At 39.8% G+C, this 19,022-nt stretch overlaps 2 protein-coding genes across 3 annotated transcripts; one reads left to right on the forward strand and one right to left on the reverse strand.

Annotated features, from left to right (window-relative positions):
• The first annotated feature begins 19 nt into the window (after window positions 1-19).
• siva1 (SIVA1, apoptosis-inducing factor) lies at window positions 20-2,352 on the forward strand. Of its 2 annotated transcripts, none has more exons than XM_087779965.1 (4): window positions 20-190; window positions 519-686; window positions 1,986-2,136; window positions 2,206-2,352. In XM_087779965.1, the coding sequence occupies exons 1-4, from the start codon at window positions 70-72 to the stop codon at window positions 2,252-2,254; spliced, it is 489 nt and encodes a 162-aa protein (XP_087636091.1). In that variant the 5' UTR covers window positions 20-69; the 3' UTR covers window positions 2,255-2,352. The 2 variants fall into 2 exon arrangements, with proteins under 2 accessions (XP_087636091.1, XP_087636092.1); XM_087779966.1 differs by having other exon boundaries at window positions 534-686.
• An 8,790-nt stretch (window positions 2,353-11,142) lies between these two features.
• zbtb42 (zinc finger and BTB domain containing 42) lies at window positions 11,143-19,022 on the reverse strand. The gene is made up of 2 exons (XM_087779900.1): window positions 18,738-19,022; window positions 11,143-16,393 (listed from the first exon to the last, which is right to left on the reverse strand). Exon 2 carries the CDS (start codon window positions 16,377-16,379, stop codon window positions 14,823-14,825), a length of 1,557 nt encoding a protein of 518 aa, XP_087636026.1. The 5' UTR covers window positions 16,380-16,393; window positions 18,738-19,022; the 3' UTR covers window positions 11,143-14,822.

A 19,022-nucleotide genomic window follows, 5' to 3' on the forward strand; every position in this document is an offset into this window, starting at 1 on the left:
CCAGAGATTTTCCCGCAACTCTCGGTGTGAGGAAGACGAGCCAGCAGTCGACGCTAACCCTCGGTGAAAATGCCTAAAAGATCTTATCCTTTCCCTGAAACCTTCTCTTCGCAATACAAGGTCCACGTGGGAGAACACGAGCTGAACCAAAGCGGCGTGTTCGGAAGCAAATACAGGAAAGAAATATACGGTAAGAACACGTTAGCTTAGATGCTAAAAACACCTCCTAGTTACAGACGAATAAATGTTTAAAAGTCTTAATATATTTTCTACTTTATTATGTTTAAAAATCACCTTTTAACTGACTTTTCATTCCTCTTGTTTGGCTTTTTCCATCGACCTAAAGTTGGTTTGTTTATTAGCATCGCCCCCTACTGGCGGAGGTTGTTTTTATATAATTATTATTTTACAACAATAATATGTCAATACATTTCATGATCAACTTGACGTTTTAAATCCCTTTAACTGATGATTGATTATTGTACGTTTACGATGTTTCTTCCAAACATCTGACCCAGTGTTTTGTTGTTCAGAAAAGACGAAGAATCTTCTCTTCAATGGCGCCAAGGCTGTGGTGAAGATCTGGTCTGGAGAAGAAACATCTGCTGCATCTGAACGAACTCTTCTGCGAGGACAGACTATTATCGGGAACGATGGGAAGTTGACCAGGACCAGCGAAGTTCAAGGTGTGTGTCACGGATGGAAGTGACTAGTCCATGTGTTGATTTGTGTCAAATGGAGGTGAATTATAAGATGTTGGTTTAAATTTGTTTTTAACTCCAACTTATTTTAATGGAAAGGCTAAAATATCTTTTGAGATGTAAAATTTCATCTTGTCTTTTTATTAGCCTTTAGATTGAAAACATTGTTTTTCTCAATTTAAAACTTATCATTTCTCAACATTCAACACTTTTTCTTATTTATCGATAAATTATATATTGATTTTTAACTATTTATGTTTCTGCTCTAAAACATTTTGTCCAAAAGCTTTTATTGCTTAAAACGAGCCACCAATACTAAACATGTACTTTATACAGCAACACAAATATTAAGTGAGACTTTATTTAAACGATGCATCATCGTATATTCTGTATTAATTTGTATCTATTCTGTTTCTGCTTTGAAACATTTTGACAAATCTAACACTATTTAAAAATGGGCAAAACTTTAAATAACTTATTAAAACGTTCTTTAAACATGCAACAACAAAATACATTTAAATGTTGTTAATTATTAAATAATGCATCATTAATTAGTAATGTTGTTGGGTATTTTAATCTTTTTTAATTTATTGCAATATTCTATATAGATTTTTAAACTGCTATAACATTTTGTCCATTATCTTTTGCTGTTTCATGAGGTTACTTTACTGTCTTTTTGCTTGGTTTTTATTTTAAAACTTCTGTTTCACAATCTTTTCTCTTGGTTGATACTTTCTATATTTGATTCAAAGATATTAGAATTAACCTCCACATGTTTGGCCTCCAGCTGTTACTCTTCTACTTGGGTTTTCTCATCCTATTAAATTCCTCAGTTTCACATTTTTATTTGTTCAGACTTTTCCTTGATTTTCTGGAACTCCTGTTGTGTTATCAGTGTTATCTTGCCCTTTTAAAGTATATACTTTTAACATTTGTGAATGTCAATCTTATCTTATTTTATCTGATCTTCCTCTCTCTTTGCGCTTGATAGAGTCTACTGACTCCTTCAAGAAACATCTTAAGACGTTTTTATTTGTTCAGGCTTTTCCATGATTTTCTGGAACTCCTGTTGTGTTATCAGTTTTATCTTGACCTTTAAGGTATATACTTTATTGAGTATTGTTTTGATTGTTTTAGCGCTTTGTGACCCTGGTCTGGAAAAGCGCTATATAAATAAAAATTACTTACTTACAAGATAGATTGAATTGTTACACTCTTTCACCAGCAGATGGCGCCACTTCAATAAGAACTTTATTCCATACAAACGTTTCTCCTTCTGTTCAGGTCCTGCTGCCTTGAGCTGCTGCTGTGTTTGTCAGAAGAGTCTCTCCGTCCGAACCCTCTGCTCCCAGTGTGACCGTCGAGTCTGCAGCTCTTGCACCCGTCAGTGTTCCAACTGCTCCGGGGTTTGCTGCTCCGTCTGCACCACCTTAGAGTGAGTTCCTGCCACGCATGTGTCAATCATTCCGAAACTTCTTTTTAACGTTCGACTTCCTGTTTTCAGCTACAGCGGGCCGTACGACGAGGTCGTCTGCTGCAGCTGCTCCACATGACGAAGGAGAAGCTGTAGAAGCTCGAGTATAGACCATGTTTTTAAACGTTTTATCTGTCCTTGTATATATTCCATGTTCACAACTGAATTAAACTTGAATCGTATCAACATTTCTGCAGTTTTCTACGTCATAATGGTCTTTATGATGATAAATGTTTGTCTCCTAAACCATCTGCTTAATATTCATAGTTGTTCATCGAACCAGAATTCATGAACTAGTTCAGATTTTGGATGAACGTTCATTTTGAACATCTCGCGCTCTTCGTCCAGTAAGTTGCCAGATTTCTACAAAGACAATAACCCCCTTAAACACTATAAACAAGTCTTAATGTATCGCAGGATAACGACCAATCTGGCAACACAACTGTCGCTTCAAAACGAAGTGAATCTTCAGAAGCATGAAGTCGAGAGTATTTAGGATTATTTCTATACGTAAAATTTGTTTTATGACTATGGAAAAAAAATGTCTACACAGGACCATGAACGCATCGCTGTGGCCGAACAGACGGAAATGCTGCCTTGATTATACCTGGTTCTCTAGGCTTCAAAATGAGATTAACTGGATAATCTCCATTTATCATTTTATATATTTAGTGTCAAAGTCACTTGTATTTCATTATATTCTTTACTGTATCCACAACATTTCTGTGTACTTGTCTATATTATGAGAAATTTTGCATATTTTGGTATTAATACAGATATAATTGACTTTATAAAATCTTTTTTTTTATTTAAAGGAGCTCATTGTAACGTATATCTAATGTTGATACTAATTTATGCTTATGGTGTTGAACTTTGAATCAAGAACTGAAACTAGTTCATTTTAAAATTGGTTAACTGAACTTTGAACTAGTTCACGTAGAAAGTGAACTTTCCCGAAGTCGTAAATATTGAACTTTTTGTTGATGTAAATATTGTAGTATAAAAGTGTTAAAATGAAAAGTATAAATCAAGTAAACAAAACAGATCTTATCACACTTAAACTAAATTATTTTTTTTTAATTTGCTTATTTTTCCAAAGGAAGATATTTTTATAATTGACTACTTTGTTAATTATTAAATTAAAAAAATTACCAATTGTACCAAGTGCTTTATATACATTTTTACACGAATGGGGGACAAATCGATCCTCCCAAAATAGCGAAAATGAAAAATAAATGAATGATTAGGAATCTTTATGTGTATGTATGCATGTATATATATATATATATATAAAATATACTGTATATATCTTCAATGACGACGTTTAATTCAATTTTGTAAACAATCCGCTTCTCACCACCAGATGGCGATATTTCCCAGCATCTCCGCGTGTGTTCGCTTCAAGTGGAAGTTTTGACTAAAGGTCACGATAAAGACTTTATTTTCTCGTCGCTATCACTTCTTTCTTTTGTCTCCGCAGCAGTGACCTTGACGTTTGCTCAGGATCAGGAAAATAAACTAATGGTTCCGAGTGGCAGGAATCCCGGGAGTCGGCGGGTCACGTGACTCGCTGGAAGACGTGGACGAGTGAACTTCCTGATGGAGCGGAGCGAGGAGTGACGTCACAGGTGTGTCCAGCTGCCGGAAGAATGTCGAGACTTTCTTCTGTAGGATCTTTTTTACAATCTTTCTTTTTTAGAATCCTTCTTTTTTAGCAAACAAGCGGGATAAACTGTTCGTCATAAAAGCAATACGAAAAAGTAAAACTTAATTTAAATCATATTGTTGTTCAACAAAAATTTAATTAAAAATGTAAAAAAGGATGTAAAATATAAATATTATCGAATTACATATTCATTGATTAATATAATGATGTATGTTGATAAAAAAAAGTTTAATCAAGTATTAATAATATTAATTATTTTTGTGTTTACGTGTCATTAATTTTGATAAATGGTGTTTTTTTAATGAGGAAATAAAATGTTCCCTTCAGTTTTATGTAGAGAAAATAGTTATTTAAATGGAACTTAAATCAGAGATGGGCAACGAAATGGTCAAGTTTTATACAGTGTCTGTTTTAAGGGGTCATCAAAGACAAAAAATACAAAAAATAAATAATGTAAATTGTATAATATATCAATATATCAAATTATTATTTTTAGACAAAGGTCTTGAACAAAAACCTTGGTGTCATATTTAGAGAAGAGTAATAAATAATATGAATAAATTAAAATGTCGAGTTCCTGCATCACCTTTGATCATGTTGATGATTTCATGAAGGCCAAATACATGTGGTCATGTGGCCCTCATGAGGTCAAAGATCATGTCAAAACTCACACATTTTATATATGTTTGTACTCAGTCTCTAAATAGGACTATTGGGGATTTGTTTTATGCTTTTGGCCTTTTTTTTTACTATTTATATCCACTCAGTTACTATATCAGTTAAAACAAGAAAATATTTATAGATATGAAATACAACAAAGCAAGATTGTTATCATATTAAACTCAGGGTATTATTTGATTGGACTAATATCATGGAAAAACTAGACTCATTTTGATTTATATTCATATATTTAATTTATTACTAGTCTCTAAATATATGGGTTTTATTTTAATTTTTTTGTCTCCATTGCCACCTCATAAAAATTGAATGTAAATGAAAACACATTTGGAAACTGCTTTTAAGTTACATAAAATAAAATATGAATTTTAGAATATTTAGCTTGATTTTATAACTTGATGTTATCCTCTTGATGGCCCCTCACAACATGTGGCCCCTGATGAAATGCAATTGCTCACCACTGACTTAAATAGCATCAGAAAATGTACATAAAATTCTATATATAAGTAAATGTTCTTGTTCATTCGTGGAAGGTCATGCACAGCTGTCATTGACACTGAACCGTGATGTTTTTGTTCGGAAAAAAACTTCCGGGTCGATCCACTCGTGTCCATTACTGTCAACACTGAGCTGGGAAAACTGTGACCCGCTAACATCTGGCTCCCTTTCCAGCTGTTCCTCGCTTCCATCTCCCGTCCATCACACTCGTTCAGGACCACGAGTGGGACGTGACCCCGCAGAGGAGGCGGACTTGCTGAATATGCAAAGTGAAAAGAGCGTTTTTTGTGTCTTTTTTTTGAATCCCAAATGAAACCTCCAGCATCAACAAAAGGTCACGGCAGAGACCCCCCACTATCAGAGAGCCCCCTCTCTCTCCGCCCCCTTGCTACATGTCTGCGGAGTCGGGGGGCCGCTGAGCTCCAGACAGGACCGACCACGGTCAGCCAGCGGGAGCACGTGGCTTTGTCTCTCAGCCATTCTTTTTGGGGGACCAGCTGTGGTCTGGGCCAGTGATGCTGCTGCTATAAATAAGCCTCCACCAGTGTGAGTAAGTGACAGCTGTACACTGGAGCAAGGACACGCCGCGCTGGCCGGGTCGAGCACAGCTGATCCTAAAAAGGTAAAGCCTGCGTGAGGACCAGCACTTGAGGAGCTGGAGAGGTTTTTTTTTGGCTGTTTCCTGCACAGGTGGCGTCAACACCAGCAGAAACTCGAGGCTGAGCTGTTGCATTTGAGACTCAGACGAGATCATTAAATTATTAAAAAAATAAACTCCTACTACAAGTCCCATGATGCACTGCAGTCAGTTGTTTTCAATTTAGGAAAAGCTTTGAATCCAGAAAATCCTTTTAACCCGGAATTAAAAATTGGGGTTAAGAAAAATAAATATCTAAAGAAATATATGAGTTAAAAGTGGATTCAATTAAATAATAAAGATTCTTTAAAAAACTTTACCATTCTGAGGAAAAAAACAACTAAAATGTTTTTAATATAAAGAGAAAAAATCCCCCCCGCCCAAAAAATAAAATGTTGTGTGTGCAAAAAAAGTTTTTCTTATATGAATTAAAAAGTTTTAAATCTGAATAAACAAGATAAGATTTAAAAAAGTGAATCCAAAGAAAAGTTATGAATCTAATAAACAAGATTCGTGTCTTGATGAAATAATTGAATCCTGAAATAAAATCCAAAGAGAAGGTTTTACATTAATATAATAAAAACAGAGATAATAATAATAATAAACTTTTACTGAATGAAAACTTTTTTTTCATCAGAAAAAAAAAAAATGTGTTGTGGTAGGTTATAGAATATAAAAATGAAATAAGAGATAAATAATAAAATAAAATAAGAGATATAAGAATCAAATCATGCCTATACAAAAATGCAGAGATGCCCATATGAATTTTTAATTATAATTAAAATAAATCTCTTTAAATATAAATTATGAATCTTATAAATCTGAAAATGATCGGTATTATTGGTATCAATCAAAAGAAAAACGAATGTTTAACTTAAAATATATTTTAAAAAATATCCAGATGTTTGTAACACATTCTTGAGAATAATTAACTTAAATTTGTTTGTTTGTTTCACATATGTTTGTCCATCAATATCTTGTGTTTGTTCATTTAAAAAGTTATTTTATTTTTCATCGAGTGTAGATTTTAATCCATAATCAGTTGTTCTGAAAGTCAAACGAGGCTCAACCTAAAAGACGATAAACATATGCATGTGTGCGAGAACAGAGAGGTAAACACTGTGTGTGTGTTCTGGTAGACAAGCCCATGTGTGTGTTTGTGTGTGTGTTTGTGCCCTTTTCAAGTGTGACCACCTGTCTATTGTTAAGAAATAAATAAATAAGAGCGGCGCACCAGCTGTCCCTGGCAGTCCGTCCCCTCAGAGGTCAAGGGCTCCCACCGCTGGCCTTGTTGAGCTGTTAGACACTTACAACTTTTCCTCCCAACTTCTCTCCAACACACACACACACACACACACACACACACACACACACACACACATTAAAGTCACAGTTTATGGAGACAACTGAAGATCAATGATTGACTATTTAAAACGTTTTTTCAACCCTCAAGGTGAAATGGTGCCCCTTCACTCCGCCATTTTGACCTTACAATAACTTTAGACCTGCCAGTAGATTGACCTACTTTGTAAGGTGCACAATTAAAGACAGCAGGAAGTCAGGTGTGTGAAGCGCAGAAGAGGTTTTGTGTGAACACATCTTTAGAGCGCGGTTGTCAAGAAAACTTGACAAAAAATACCCGAAATATAACATAATAAATATTGTAACAAGCGTATCTTAACTTTTTCTTTTCAAAACTGCGCTGAATTAATCTATCTGGGGAAAGAGTTAAGTTGTTTGATGTAAAGGTGTAAAATCTAGAATCAAATGAGTTGTTGATATTTGTTTTGAGTATAAAAGTAACTCAAGAAACAAAACGAAACATTTTTTATCACCAAAAGTTCCACCAAAAAATCTTTTTTTTTTTTAAATTTGAATTAGGAAAAAGAGCAACTAAGTAAGTTTTGAATACAATGGGAGGCTTTTTTCTACTTTATATACAGATCTGACTAATAATATAGTATTTCTATCTTAAAGAAATATTTTAATACTTGAAAAAGTGATGTGTCTCATTGGAAAAAAAAAGTCTTTCTGTTCAAGTTAAGGTTTATATGACAAAAAAATCCAAAGAAAAGGTGTCAAATGTAGTGTAAAAGGTTGATATTTTGGCAAGAGTATAAAATCAACTTAAGAAAAAAAACATTTTTGCATCAAAAAATTGAATCTGGAAAGAATTGCTGAGGGATAAACTAGTTTTGAATTCAATGAAAAGCTTTAAATCTAAATAGGAAACAAAGATTTGACTATTTATAAAGTTTTTGTATCTAAATAAAATATTTTAATCCTTAAAAAAAACATTTTTCTCATTGTTTTTTAAGTATAAAAGTGATTATTTGTGTATCAAGAAAACATTTCAGAAAAGTAATCAGATAAATTACGTTTCAATGCGGTTTTTAATCTTAAAGAGATGTGAATCTAATTGAAAGATTGGAATTTTGAAAATAAAAAATAAAAACCGGTGACATTTTTTCGTTTTCATCATTTTGGCTCATTGGGAAAACACCAAAGTTGACAAAACACACCTTTCAGTCTATAAGCAACTTTTAATGAAGCCTGTCCCAGCTACCTGGGGCAAGTGCTGGAGGACTTTAAGAAGAGAAGAAGTTGTGGCCCCTGGGATTACAGACAGTCTTCCAACCAATTTCGGTCCTTCGGACTTCAGGATGTGGGTCACCGAAAAAGGGGACGTCTTGGAATGAAACCAAACTCATTTGTGGCCGTTTCCTTCTGAACAGGAAGACAGAAGCGAAACTTTTTTTATAACTCCTGGGGCCGAACGCGAGTCTGGAATTCTTCGGGAAGAAACCATTATAATGAAGAAAAAGAACTCGACCGAGACGGGGGGGGGGGGCGACGTCCTCGGATGCACCTTTAAGGTCTCTGGAGTTCAACGACTGGAAGTCAAAACGGGTCTGATCAAACACACACTAAACACACGCAAACTGAACGGTCCAGGCTTTCAGAGAGGAATGTTTTATTGCACTGTGGAGCTAAGCCCGCTCACCTGACCTCCACTTTCCATGTGACGCTTTAGGGGGACCGCGAGGAACAGCAGCCACCGTGAGGCCCCCGGGGGCGGGCAGATGTGGGCCGCCGCCGCCTCCGTGTTTGCGCCGCTCTGTTCCGTGGATTTTATGAATGATCTTGGCAGGACATTGTTGTCTTTATGTCGGAGCTGCCATGCCAGCGCCGCTGTGTCGTCTGTTTGTGCATAAAGTACGTGCCGGGGAGTCCGGACCAGACAATGGCCCGGCTGAGCGACTACCCACACGCACAATAGAGCGCTGGGACCCGGCTGAGGTTTGGGGGGCCATGCTTTTGGGGGTATAGACGAGGGGGCAGGGGTACTTGGATGCAAACCCTTGTGTTGTGTGTATACCATTCCCAGAGTGGATGCCGTTCAGGGTGGGGGGGGATGGTGGTGGGAATCTGGTCCGACCCTACCGGGACGAAGAAGCAGCTGGATTTCTTTCATGCTGCAGCTGGGAGGTAATTAAAGTTCTCAATGGTCCCACGTTTGTGTCTCAAACACCCACTTGTTGACACAGAAACACACAACAAGATTTGGGCTTTCTGTACTTTTGGGAGTCGTTTTTTTTTATATATTCGGTTCACTTGAGACTGTGGGAAACAAAACTGCAGAGAGGAATCCCACACTGGGACATCCAAACCAGTTGCCTTTTAGACGGAATAGAACCTACAACCTTCTTAGTGTAAGGCTCCTGCACTAACCACTACAGCACCGTGCTGCCCTGGGGGAAGAATTGTCGTCTTTCGGTCGATTCAGTTGTGATGTTTTGATGCCAAAACTCTTTATACTAATCGATCCATCCAAGACATCAAATGTTGGTGTCAGAAGATGGGGTTCCATCCATTGAACGTCCACAAATGAACTCATAAGACCTTTCAACCTGAAAGTAGGACCGCAGAATCGAACCTGACGAGCCAACCAGTATGTCGGATTTGACGGTTGCGATGCTAACCACCTGTTAGCTACAGGCCCTTTTTACTTCAAGCTCAACTTGACGTGACTCTGTTTTATTGGGTTTTGTTTGTTTTCACTAGCACGCTTCCTTAAAAGTGTGTTTTTTAGGCGAGCCAAGCCGGTATGTGGCGCAACCGATTGCCTACCATTGATTGGTCAGATAGTGACGTCACAAAAGAGACATTTAGCGAAACACATCCGCCATTATCAAAAACCAAACGCTGTAAGTAGGAGTATGTCGGTAAGAAAAGTTGATTCGTGGTTCTTGGGCGAGGTCCAGACTGTTTTGTGTCTGGAGGCCGATGAACTCATCCAGCAAGGGTTGGACTGAGGAACCCGTATTGAAGAGGAGTACCAGGAGGTTGCGAAGTTTCAAACCACGGGTCGGGTATCACAGCACAATGGTGATGGTTTTTAGTGTCTTGACTCCAGAGTCATAGGTTTAACGTTTAACAACGTTTTTGTAGGTCGTTACTTTGATGCTTTGAACCAGGAAGTGATGAAAAAGGGTGCTGCCCTGAAGTGGGAACTTGAAGGCAGGACCTCTTGTGTCAAAGCTTTTATGCAAAAGTGACTTGAGAAACTCACTGAGTTGGCCTTAATCTGGACTCTGGAAAACCAGTGACCTTCTTGCTTTGAGGCTGACCAGTGTAACCCCTTCACTGCCGACCAACAGTGACCTCATTTGGAGCTCAGCGCCATGTGACATCCGAGTGGTTGGCGTCAAGTTAAAACTGCAGAGCTTGGCCCTAAGGGGTCTCCCTAAGGATGTGTAGTGAGAATTTAGAGCTGAGTCATCGGTGACTCAGTGTGGAGCTTTCCCTTTGATAGTTGAGAGAACTACGTACCTTTCTTTGGACGTTTCACCAGATGTTGCAGCAGCTCGGACCACCAAACCAAAACCGATGTTTAAGGCTATACTCCTGGTTAGGGGGTCTTCTCTGGGGACTCTGGTTTCATCCCAAATGTATTTGCACTAGAAATGCCTGACTGGTATCATGTTTCTCCAACCTCGCTTTAAAGTAAAAATTGTACTTGACGGTAATTGATTTATTTCTTAAGTATTGTCAAAGGAACTGGTTCAAAGGTTTGGCACCTGTATCTGAATGAAAACCTGAAGAATTCCCAATTCCGGCTCACGACCCCGGAGTTCCAGGAAGAAGCAGCAGCAACCGATGGGCTTGACGAACACAAATATTTGCAGACACTAAACAAACAAGTTTGTTTGCCTCCGAAACGGACGGATTAATATTTAAATGATGGTAACAATGAGATGCCATTTTGGATTCATTCTGTCCTTGAGCTCAGTTTATGGCTCGAGTCGGGGGCAGAACCAGTAAGACCGGCGGTATTATCAGGTTCTGTTGTCTGTGTATACACACACACACACACACACAGAGAGAGAGACACACACATTGTTGCTGCCGTGTCTCAGACAAAAGACTCGATGAATCATTTTAACGGACTATTGAGAAACAAATGAAGGGACGCCACACAGTGAGAGAAAGTTGTTTCATTTAATTCTACGTTTAAATCTTAATAAAGACCTAAATCCAAAAGATTGTCACATTTTCACAGCACACACACACATACACTCCAAAATAAAACCCCAAAACAAACAAGAAACACAATTCAGAACTGCTTCAAAAAAACCTAAACAGAGTCAATTCTGCGTAAAGATTGTCGTCTAATATCTACACCGCTAGCTTCCAAGCAATTGTTACTATAAAATATACTTTTTTTCTCATTAAAAAATTATATTAAATTCTAATGGCACTTCTACAAAGTCTATCAAAAAGATTCTCATTGACATTAGGAAGCTTTTTTTTATCTTTTTTTTTTAAAACAAAAGTGAAAAGAGGGGGGAACAACAATAAATATGTGACAGACAACTTCACAGTCCTGCAGATGTCCAGAGTTGAGGCTTCGTCCACACGACCATGTTTTTTAATAGTAAAAAGTCAATTAAATGTGTATCGTTTTTGGTAATTTGAGATTCATAGAAAACTTTCCCGGAACAACACAAAGCGAAATATCGCAGATAACAAATCAGACTCCAGTTTGGATATAAATTATTAACTTAAAAACCTGCACTTTAAAGAAAATTAAAGGAAAATTCCCATATTTTTGCAGGTGATTCCGGCTCTTAACAAACGATACACAGACACGTCTAATTAGGGTAAAAAACATGGCGATGTGGACGAGGCCTCCGACTCCGGCGAGTGTACAGCATGAATCGATCGTCTTCCGTCGACACGACAATCTCAGTGTTGGACATTCAACAGCGACTACTAAGGTTTGTTTCCGTTGGCTCCTACAAATGTGTTTTTTTTTTTTCTTCACACAAACATTAAATCTCATCGCAAGAATAGGATAAAGAAAAAAAAAAGGTCTTGATCTAAACCAGGTTTTTCCAGATGTCATTTTGTGGCGACAAGGCACATGTGGCGATCACACCGGAGCTTTAGGTCACCACTTAAAAAACATAAATACATTCTAAACAATAAAAAAAAAACAGCATATGATCCTTGACAAAGACTGAGACATTGATGATTGATCGGAATTTCGTTCGGATCACCTTTTAGTGCATCGATTTCTCAGATTCATTACAGTTGTTCTGACCCAGCTTTTAATGACGACTTTTCTCGTGGTTAGTAGATATTAACAATTTTTCAGGAGTTGGATGGAGTAAATTAAGTTGTTATCAAACACTAAACTTTGTATGAGCGACTTCTTCAAGGTCGCGCTCAGGGATATTTAGCCTCTTTTTCTTCGTCACCCTGAAACGTCCATTTCTAAGGCCATGTTTGTGTGGAAGGCAGTACGAGTCGTTTTTTTTTAAGGCCGGTTGAGAGTGTGATGCAGGCACCTGTTGTCGACACAACACCGGCTACACTGCAGCGGCTAACGCGCTTAAGCTAGCCGTCTTGTCGGCCACATCGCCTCAGAAATGACTCGAGCCAGAAGTATCGACAAAGACAATGAGACTTTTATCTTTTTTTTTTTTTCTTCGGCCGTCCTTTGATGTCTTCTAACAATACACCTGTGTACAGCCGCACCGGTTTCCCTTCGCTAAATACATTTCTCGCATTCCAGTCCCTCCGTTTTTTTTTCTCCTGAAATGTGCAAAGAGAGACGGCGGTTTCTCCCCACGGCTCGGACAGGGATCTACAAAGATCCCTTGAGAACTACCTGACTGAGGGTGGCGGGGTTGGGAGAGTGGTTCGGGGTGGGGGGAGGAGGAAAAAGGGGGGAGTGTTGGGGGGTCGCGGACAATGGCTGTATTGTCTGATTTCTGTTGGCGGCCAAATCACGATGGCTGAACAACTACTTCCTGTGGCGGAAAAAAAACTCCTGCGATTTTTTTGTCCACTTGAATATGAAAACCGGACGCGCCTCCACGGACCAGTGTTGATAAATAGATATATATTTACATTAAATACACAAAAAAAATAGCAGCCTAGATGAAAGTGTTGAGACTATAGTTCAATGCCAAAAGAAAAAAGAAATCAAGTGCTTCTCTATGTTCAAAGAACAAAACAAAGATTACAGTAACTGGAGTAGCGTACCCAGAGTAAACCCTGAACCAAACTAATAAATAAAAATTCTGATCAAGTCTTTTCAGGAGAGATGAGACAAAGATATTCAGTAGCGTTTCACACACACGGCGAGGAGACGATCCTCTCGCACCCGAGTCCACGTCACCGCATGAGCGAGCAGGAAGTCCAGTCGCTCGCTCGTCCAGATAACCACCAACAATGGTGAAAGGTGACACCGCGGCGCCGTCAAGGTGAAATTCTGACCGGGGGGGGAAGTTAATGATCGAGCGAGCGTTCCTTTAAGAGGTTCATGCAAATTGGTAGCTTAATGGTGAACGGAGTCCACGGCACATCTGTGTTTCCATCTTTCAGGGAAGTTTTTGAATGTTTATGAATCTGGTTCTGGCGAAACATGCTAGTAGAAATATACGTCAGAAGCTAAGAAACTTTTAGACCCAATTCAAAATAACTTCAAACTACTTTGAAGGTAGATCCAAGTTCAAAAGCATCATGTTATGTTTGATTTCTTCAGTGTTGCTAACCACATTAGCATGTTAGCAATGTGTTGTTATGCTGATGACAAGGTTATGTTTTACTCATCAAACGATAGTTTGAATTAAATGTATTTAAAGTTGAAAGTTTGAAACTGAAACGCTCAACGTGAATCAGTTACTGCTCCACAACGACTTTCATTTCTTCAAAAACAAAACATAAACTAATAAATGAATGTGAAGCATACATTAGGAAAGACTAAAGCTAAGCTAAGCAAGAGTAAAATGAACAACTCAAATTGTTAACTTAATTTCTTCATAATCAATCAATTTAATCTTAAAATCTTTCTTTATAATTGAAAGTATTTGTTATGAATACCATACACTTATAAGTACCTTGTACCTTCATAAATATAACAAAATATTTGGCATCTAACATTTGTATTTAATGTTTTACCAAGTAGGGTTTTACCACATAGGAAGCAAGTATCAAATCCAAAATACCCAGAATGCAGCTTGTTTTTTTTTTAAGAACCAGATTCCTAAACATTCAGTCGATCCAACAGTGAAACTGAAACTTAAATCACTTGTAAATTTGACATTAATTTCAAAATAAGGGCACTCGTGGATCAACAGGTGTGAACTTTCAGAAGCATAACATCGCCACATTCTCGCGCTGAGAACTCAGTAGGCACCAGTGTTCAGGCCACAACAAAAAGAAGTGATTATTCAATTTAAAAAAAAAAAAGAAAGTCTGCTTCTTCTACACAAGCTTATTTTAGCCCACAAACAAAAGTGATATGATGGGTTTTACTCAAAACAATAAATCTAGTTCCAGTAGTCATTAGTTTTCGCTGCCTTGTTTACTAGTTTTAAATAAATAATAATAATAATAAAATAATAATAATAATAATAATAAGGAAGGAGTAAAACAAAAATCAGATATTGCTACTCGCGGACGGTTCACATGTGCACAGATAAAGTCTGACGATTGTATTAAAGTGTTAGTATTTCTCAAATCAAAAAAGTTTGATCGAATCAAACCAGTCATCCAGAGTTGCTACATATTGAACATGTAAAACGTGGGTTAGAGCTTCGCTAACAAAAAAACTGCCAGTGTGTCTGTATGTATGCGTGTGTGTGTGTTGAGGTTTTATCCGATGGCGAGGGTCTTGACGAGGCCACAGTGAAACTTCCTGATGTGGCGGTACAGGTCCCCGGACTGGGTGAAGCGGCGCTCGCACCACTTGCAGGCGTGCGGCTTCTCCCTCGTGTGGACGACGGCGTGGCGGCTCAGGTTGTGCGAGTACTGGAAGCTCTTGCCGCACTGGCCGCACGTGTACGGCTTCTCGCCGGAGTGCGTGCGCTCGTGGCGCTTCAGCGTGTACATGCACGAGAAGGTCTTGTTGCACTGCATGCAGGTGGGCACCGAGCCGTCGGGCGACAGCTTGGATCGGGCGCCGTCCTTCTCGCGGAAGTGCGAGCTGAGGTGCAGCTGCAGGACGTGCGGGCTGGGGAAGACCTTGCTGCACAGCGGGCACACGCACACCTGTTGGCCCGGCGGCAGGAGGACGCCGCTGGAGGTGGAGATATCCGAGGAGGCCAGGTCGTCCTCCTCCTCCTCCTCGCTGTCGCCCAGAAGACGACCCCGCCTCTCCTCCGGCTCCCTGCCGGGCGCGCCCTCCCTCCCCCGGCAGGCCTCCTCGTCCATCAGGTCCTCCTCCTGGGAGAGGAGGGCCGCCGTGGAGCCGTTGTTGCCTGGGAAGAGGGCAGCGAACCCTGTCACCACCGCGCTCCTGGCACTATTCCCAAAGTGCTGGCTCTCAGGGCTCATCGGCTCACTGTCCTCCTGCTCTGACAGCAAGTCGTGTTCGTCTTTAACAAGTGGCTCAGTGCCCTGCTGCTGGCTGTCGAGGGCCAGCTGTCCTGAGACGTAGGCGGGGTGTAAGGGATCTCTGCTAGACAGAGGCTTGAAAGACAAATCCAGCGCGCAGTCCATGTCATCCGAAGACCTCAGGGACAGCGATACGGTAGAACTACTGACATCAGCTTTTGTTTTTCCAGCTGTTTGGGCGCCGCTTTCCGCCTCCGCTGACACGTAATTGACACTTACAAGGTCCGGGGACCTGACAGAGTGACCGTTCGCCTTCTGCCTGCCCTGCGCGGACCTTTCACAATTGGTGACAGCCAGCCTGACTTCGCTCTTGTCCATGTCAAACTCCTCGGCCGGGGGGGCCCTCGGCGCCCCCTGGGACTTCCGCAGCACAAGCTGCTTACTGTGCAGCTCGCCGTCCGAAGAGTTCTCCGGCAGGCCCTCGCCCGTCGTCTTTTCGTCCGGAGAAGATAGCTCCTTGTCTTTCAGCTTGCCTTTGCACACTTTGACGATGTCGTACATGTGGAGGTAACTGGCGGCGGCCAGGACATCCTCCACTGGCAGAGTTCTGAACTCCAACTTCCCCTCATACATAAATTCAAGGAGCAGACTGAAAGCCGGGGCTGTCACGATGTCACTGTTCAGATGCACAACGTCCCTTTTGTCCAGCTGGTCTCTGTAGAAGAGGTGGAAGTACATGCTGCAGGAGGCCAGCACGGCTCTGTGCGCCTTGAATCGAGCCTCGCCGACGAGAACAGTGCAGTCACACAGGAAACCTTGGGTTCGCTGCTGACTCAGACACTGCAGCAACTGGCGGCTATGGTCTGGGAACTCCATTCTTCCTTCATAACCTGATGAAAAACAGGAAAAACAGGACAGTGGATAAATGGAATGAGGCGATTAGAGTGGACCCCTCAGGCACCGCCGAGCCTCAGACGCCGGTGCGTGAACTGCTGTTACCTTCATCAGCCAGAAGAAAAAAAAAACCCTTAAGCTAACCTCGACAGACGTTTTGGATTCGACTAGAAATGATCTTGCGGTTCCACAGCTGGATCCGAGACTCACGGGACGCGATTAAATACTTAACACTTCTTTTCTTCCTGGTCCATTTTTTTTTTAAGATCACACAATTTGAACTATAAGTCAATCCCATGATATGATAACTGATTATTACATCTGCCAAGGAGCTTATATCCATAAGTTTGTTTCGAAAAACTATATCCCAAACAAGTGAAAATGGATTTTCATGTCAAAAAAGGGACAAAAACTAAAAAAAATGTAACCAAAACATGTTTTAAGTCATTTGAAAAATGTAAATTTTATGATTGCTACTGACATGGTTCTAGCGATAAGACGTTGCACTAGCTAGCGCACAAGTTCAATCACTTTTCACGAACCATGGTAACCCTTATTTCTGAATTAAGTTTTTTTTTTAATAGGTTTGTTTGCTATGTTTTAATAAAATAAGTTTAAATTGGCTCCTTGGCAGATGTATGCACCGACTCGATACTTCCCCCAATCACATACAACTAATTTGAAATAACTTTTGTTGTTTATTATAGCAAAACAGGAGAAGCTCTTAGAATGTGATGTGAAAAGATAAACTTTATTATCTTTCCACAGCTGGATATGAACTGGATATTCAACTACTTAGTATTTTCAAGATATGATGGCTGATAATTATCTCTGCCAAGGAGCTCACATGCATTGTTATCTTTGTAAATAGTTATACCCAAAAGGGTGTCAATGTATTTCATGAAATCTTGAGGAAATGTTTTTGTTGCCGATTTAAAAAGAGTTTGCAGGTGTCACTTGAATGTCTTCTCACAGCTGTCGCTATGTTAAGAACTAGCAAAAACAAACAAACAAAAAAAAACATGTATTAATATTGTTGTTTACCAAAGCTTAACATGAGAAGATCTTAGAATTGTACGTAAAAAAACAACAACTGGGAAACACTAAGAAACAAACAAACTAACAAACCACAAAAAAAAGGTAAAACTCTGAAATATTACCGACATAGTTCTATCAATTAATACGTTTTACTAGTAAACGTGCAAATAGTGCAAGGTCGATTTCTAAGTTGGATCAAAGTCCAGACTTTGAGCTCCCTGGCAGAGGTGTACACCGCCTCGGTGCTTTCTTAGTTCAATTCAATTCAATTTTATTTAAAGTGTCTTATCATAACAAAGTTATCTCAAGACACTATACAGTTGAAGTAAGACTATAGTACAGATCCCAGCAATTCAAGAGAACCTTCCAACAATTCCATTTTTTTTTTTTTAAATGTTGGTGTTTACCATAGCAACACAGAAGAGTAAACATCATGCCTCATAAGTTACACACCTCCAAATTCTGACTTTTTTTTTGGATCTCACAGCTGGATCCACAGAAACGCAGGCAATTCCAAAAGGCACTTCAGGAATGTTTACGGTTTGTGTATTTTAAAAAGTTGTGCACTAAATGTGTCTGGGAATTAAACTATAACTTCGACTTTAAAACGCAACTCAAACAAATACAATTCAAATGGGAGTTTGTAGTTAAATACAAGTTAAGTTTATCCAACTTTTTTCTGTTCTTTTCTCATTCGCTCACCCGCTCATGTTCCCAGGGACCGGGATGTTCCTGCTCTTGGAAGGATCTCGTCGCACTGGGCGATGTGTCCTCGCACTTGTCGCCGGTGTAAGTTGTGTCAGGAGTGTAAGGAGTGTAAGGTGGAAAAAGCGAGTAAATGCTGCTCTGTTTGCTAATTACACCGCAAGCTGTGGAGTCAGCTGCTCTGACATCACCGCAATGGAAACGCTACCTCCAGCTGTGCTCGCCTTTCAGCCATATGTTAACTCGCTCCCGGAACCGACGCCGAAAACTTGTTTAAATTTTTTTTTAAAAATCAAAAAAATCCGACGCTTCCTAAACGCATCATATATGTATTAAAATAAATAAAAAATAAAATTATATTGAACGGTCTAAAGAGGGCGTTAAAGCGTAAATTTTTACTTTGAAAATCGCAACTTGAAAAAATAAAAAAAGATGTTAACGCCCGGGACTTCAATTTTAAATAATCCACGGTTTCGATTTCCCGCGAGTTAAAGGACACGTTCCACGGTTTAAAACAGCGAAGGAACTCCAATACCAAGATCGCCGCAGCGACACCGACACAAGCTTTAACTTTCTCCAAAAACAAAGAGGACTTACATTGGGTTTGTTTTCTTGTTTGTTTTTTCTTTCGCTGCCCCCGGTCCTGTCGTTGTGGTCTCGCCCGCTACACGCCCCGGTGTTGTTCCATGATGTTGCGGCCAGATGTTCGCTTCTCCTCGTCGTTTCTTGAGCTCCAGTCCGACCCCGACAGAGTCAGCGGCGCTGCTGTGTGTCAGGCAGGTTGATAATGGCTCAAGTCTCGCGAGATCAGGCGCGCCTCGCTGAGCCTGTGTTACCGCGTGAACTCACACAGCGGCAGCAAGCGGCAGAGAACAGAGCGAC

The sequence above is a fragment of the Callionymus lyra genome, chromosome 18 (genome assembly GCF_982586985.1).
Source record: "Callionymus lyra chromosome 18, fCalLyr1.hap1.1, whole genome shotgun sequence".
In the NCBI taxonomy this organism is placed as follows: Eukaryota; Metazoa; Chordata; class Actinopteri; order Syngnathiformes; family Callionymidae; genus Callionymus; species Callionymus lyra.

Excerpts from the sequence above, each read along its gene's own strand:
- siva1 (XM_087779965.1), top strand. The coding sequence starts at position 70 with ATGCCTAAAAGATCTTATCCTTTCCCTGAAACCTTCTCTTCGCAATAC. Across the intron at positions 191-518 it reads ATACAGGAAAGAAATATACG|TGTTTTGTTGTTCAGAAAAG; the intron begins GTAAGAACACGT and ends CATCTGACCCAG. Across the intron at positions 2,137-2,205 it reads TCCGTCTGCACCACCTTAGA|CTACAGCGGGCCGTACGACG; the intron begins GTGAGTTCCTGC and ends TCCTGTTTTCAG.
- zbtb42 (XM_087779900.1), bottom strand. The coding sequence starts at position 16,379 with ATGGAGTTCCCAGACCATAGCCGCCAGTTGCTGCAGTGTCTGAGTCAG.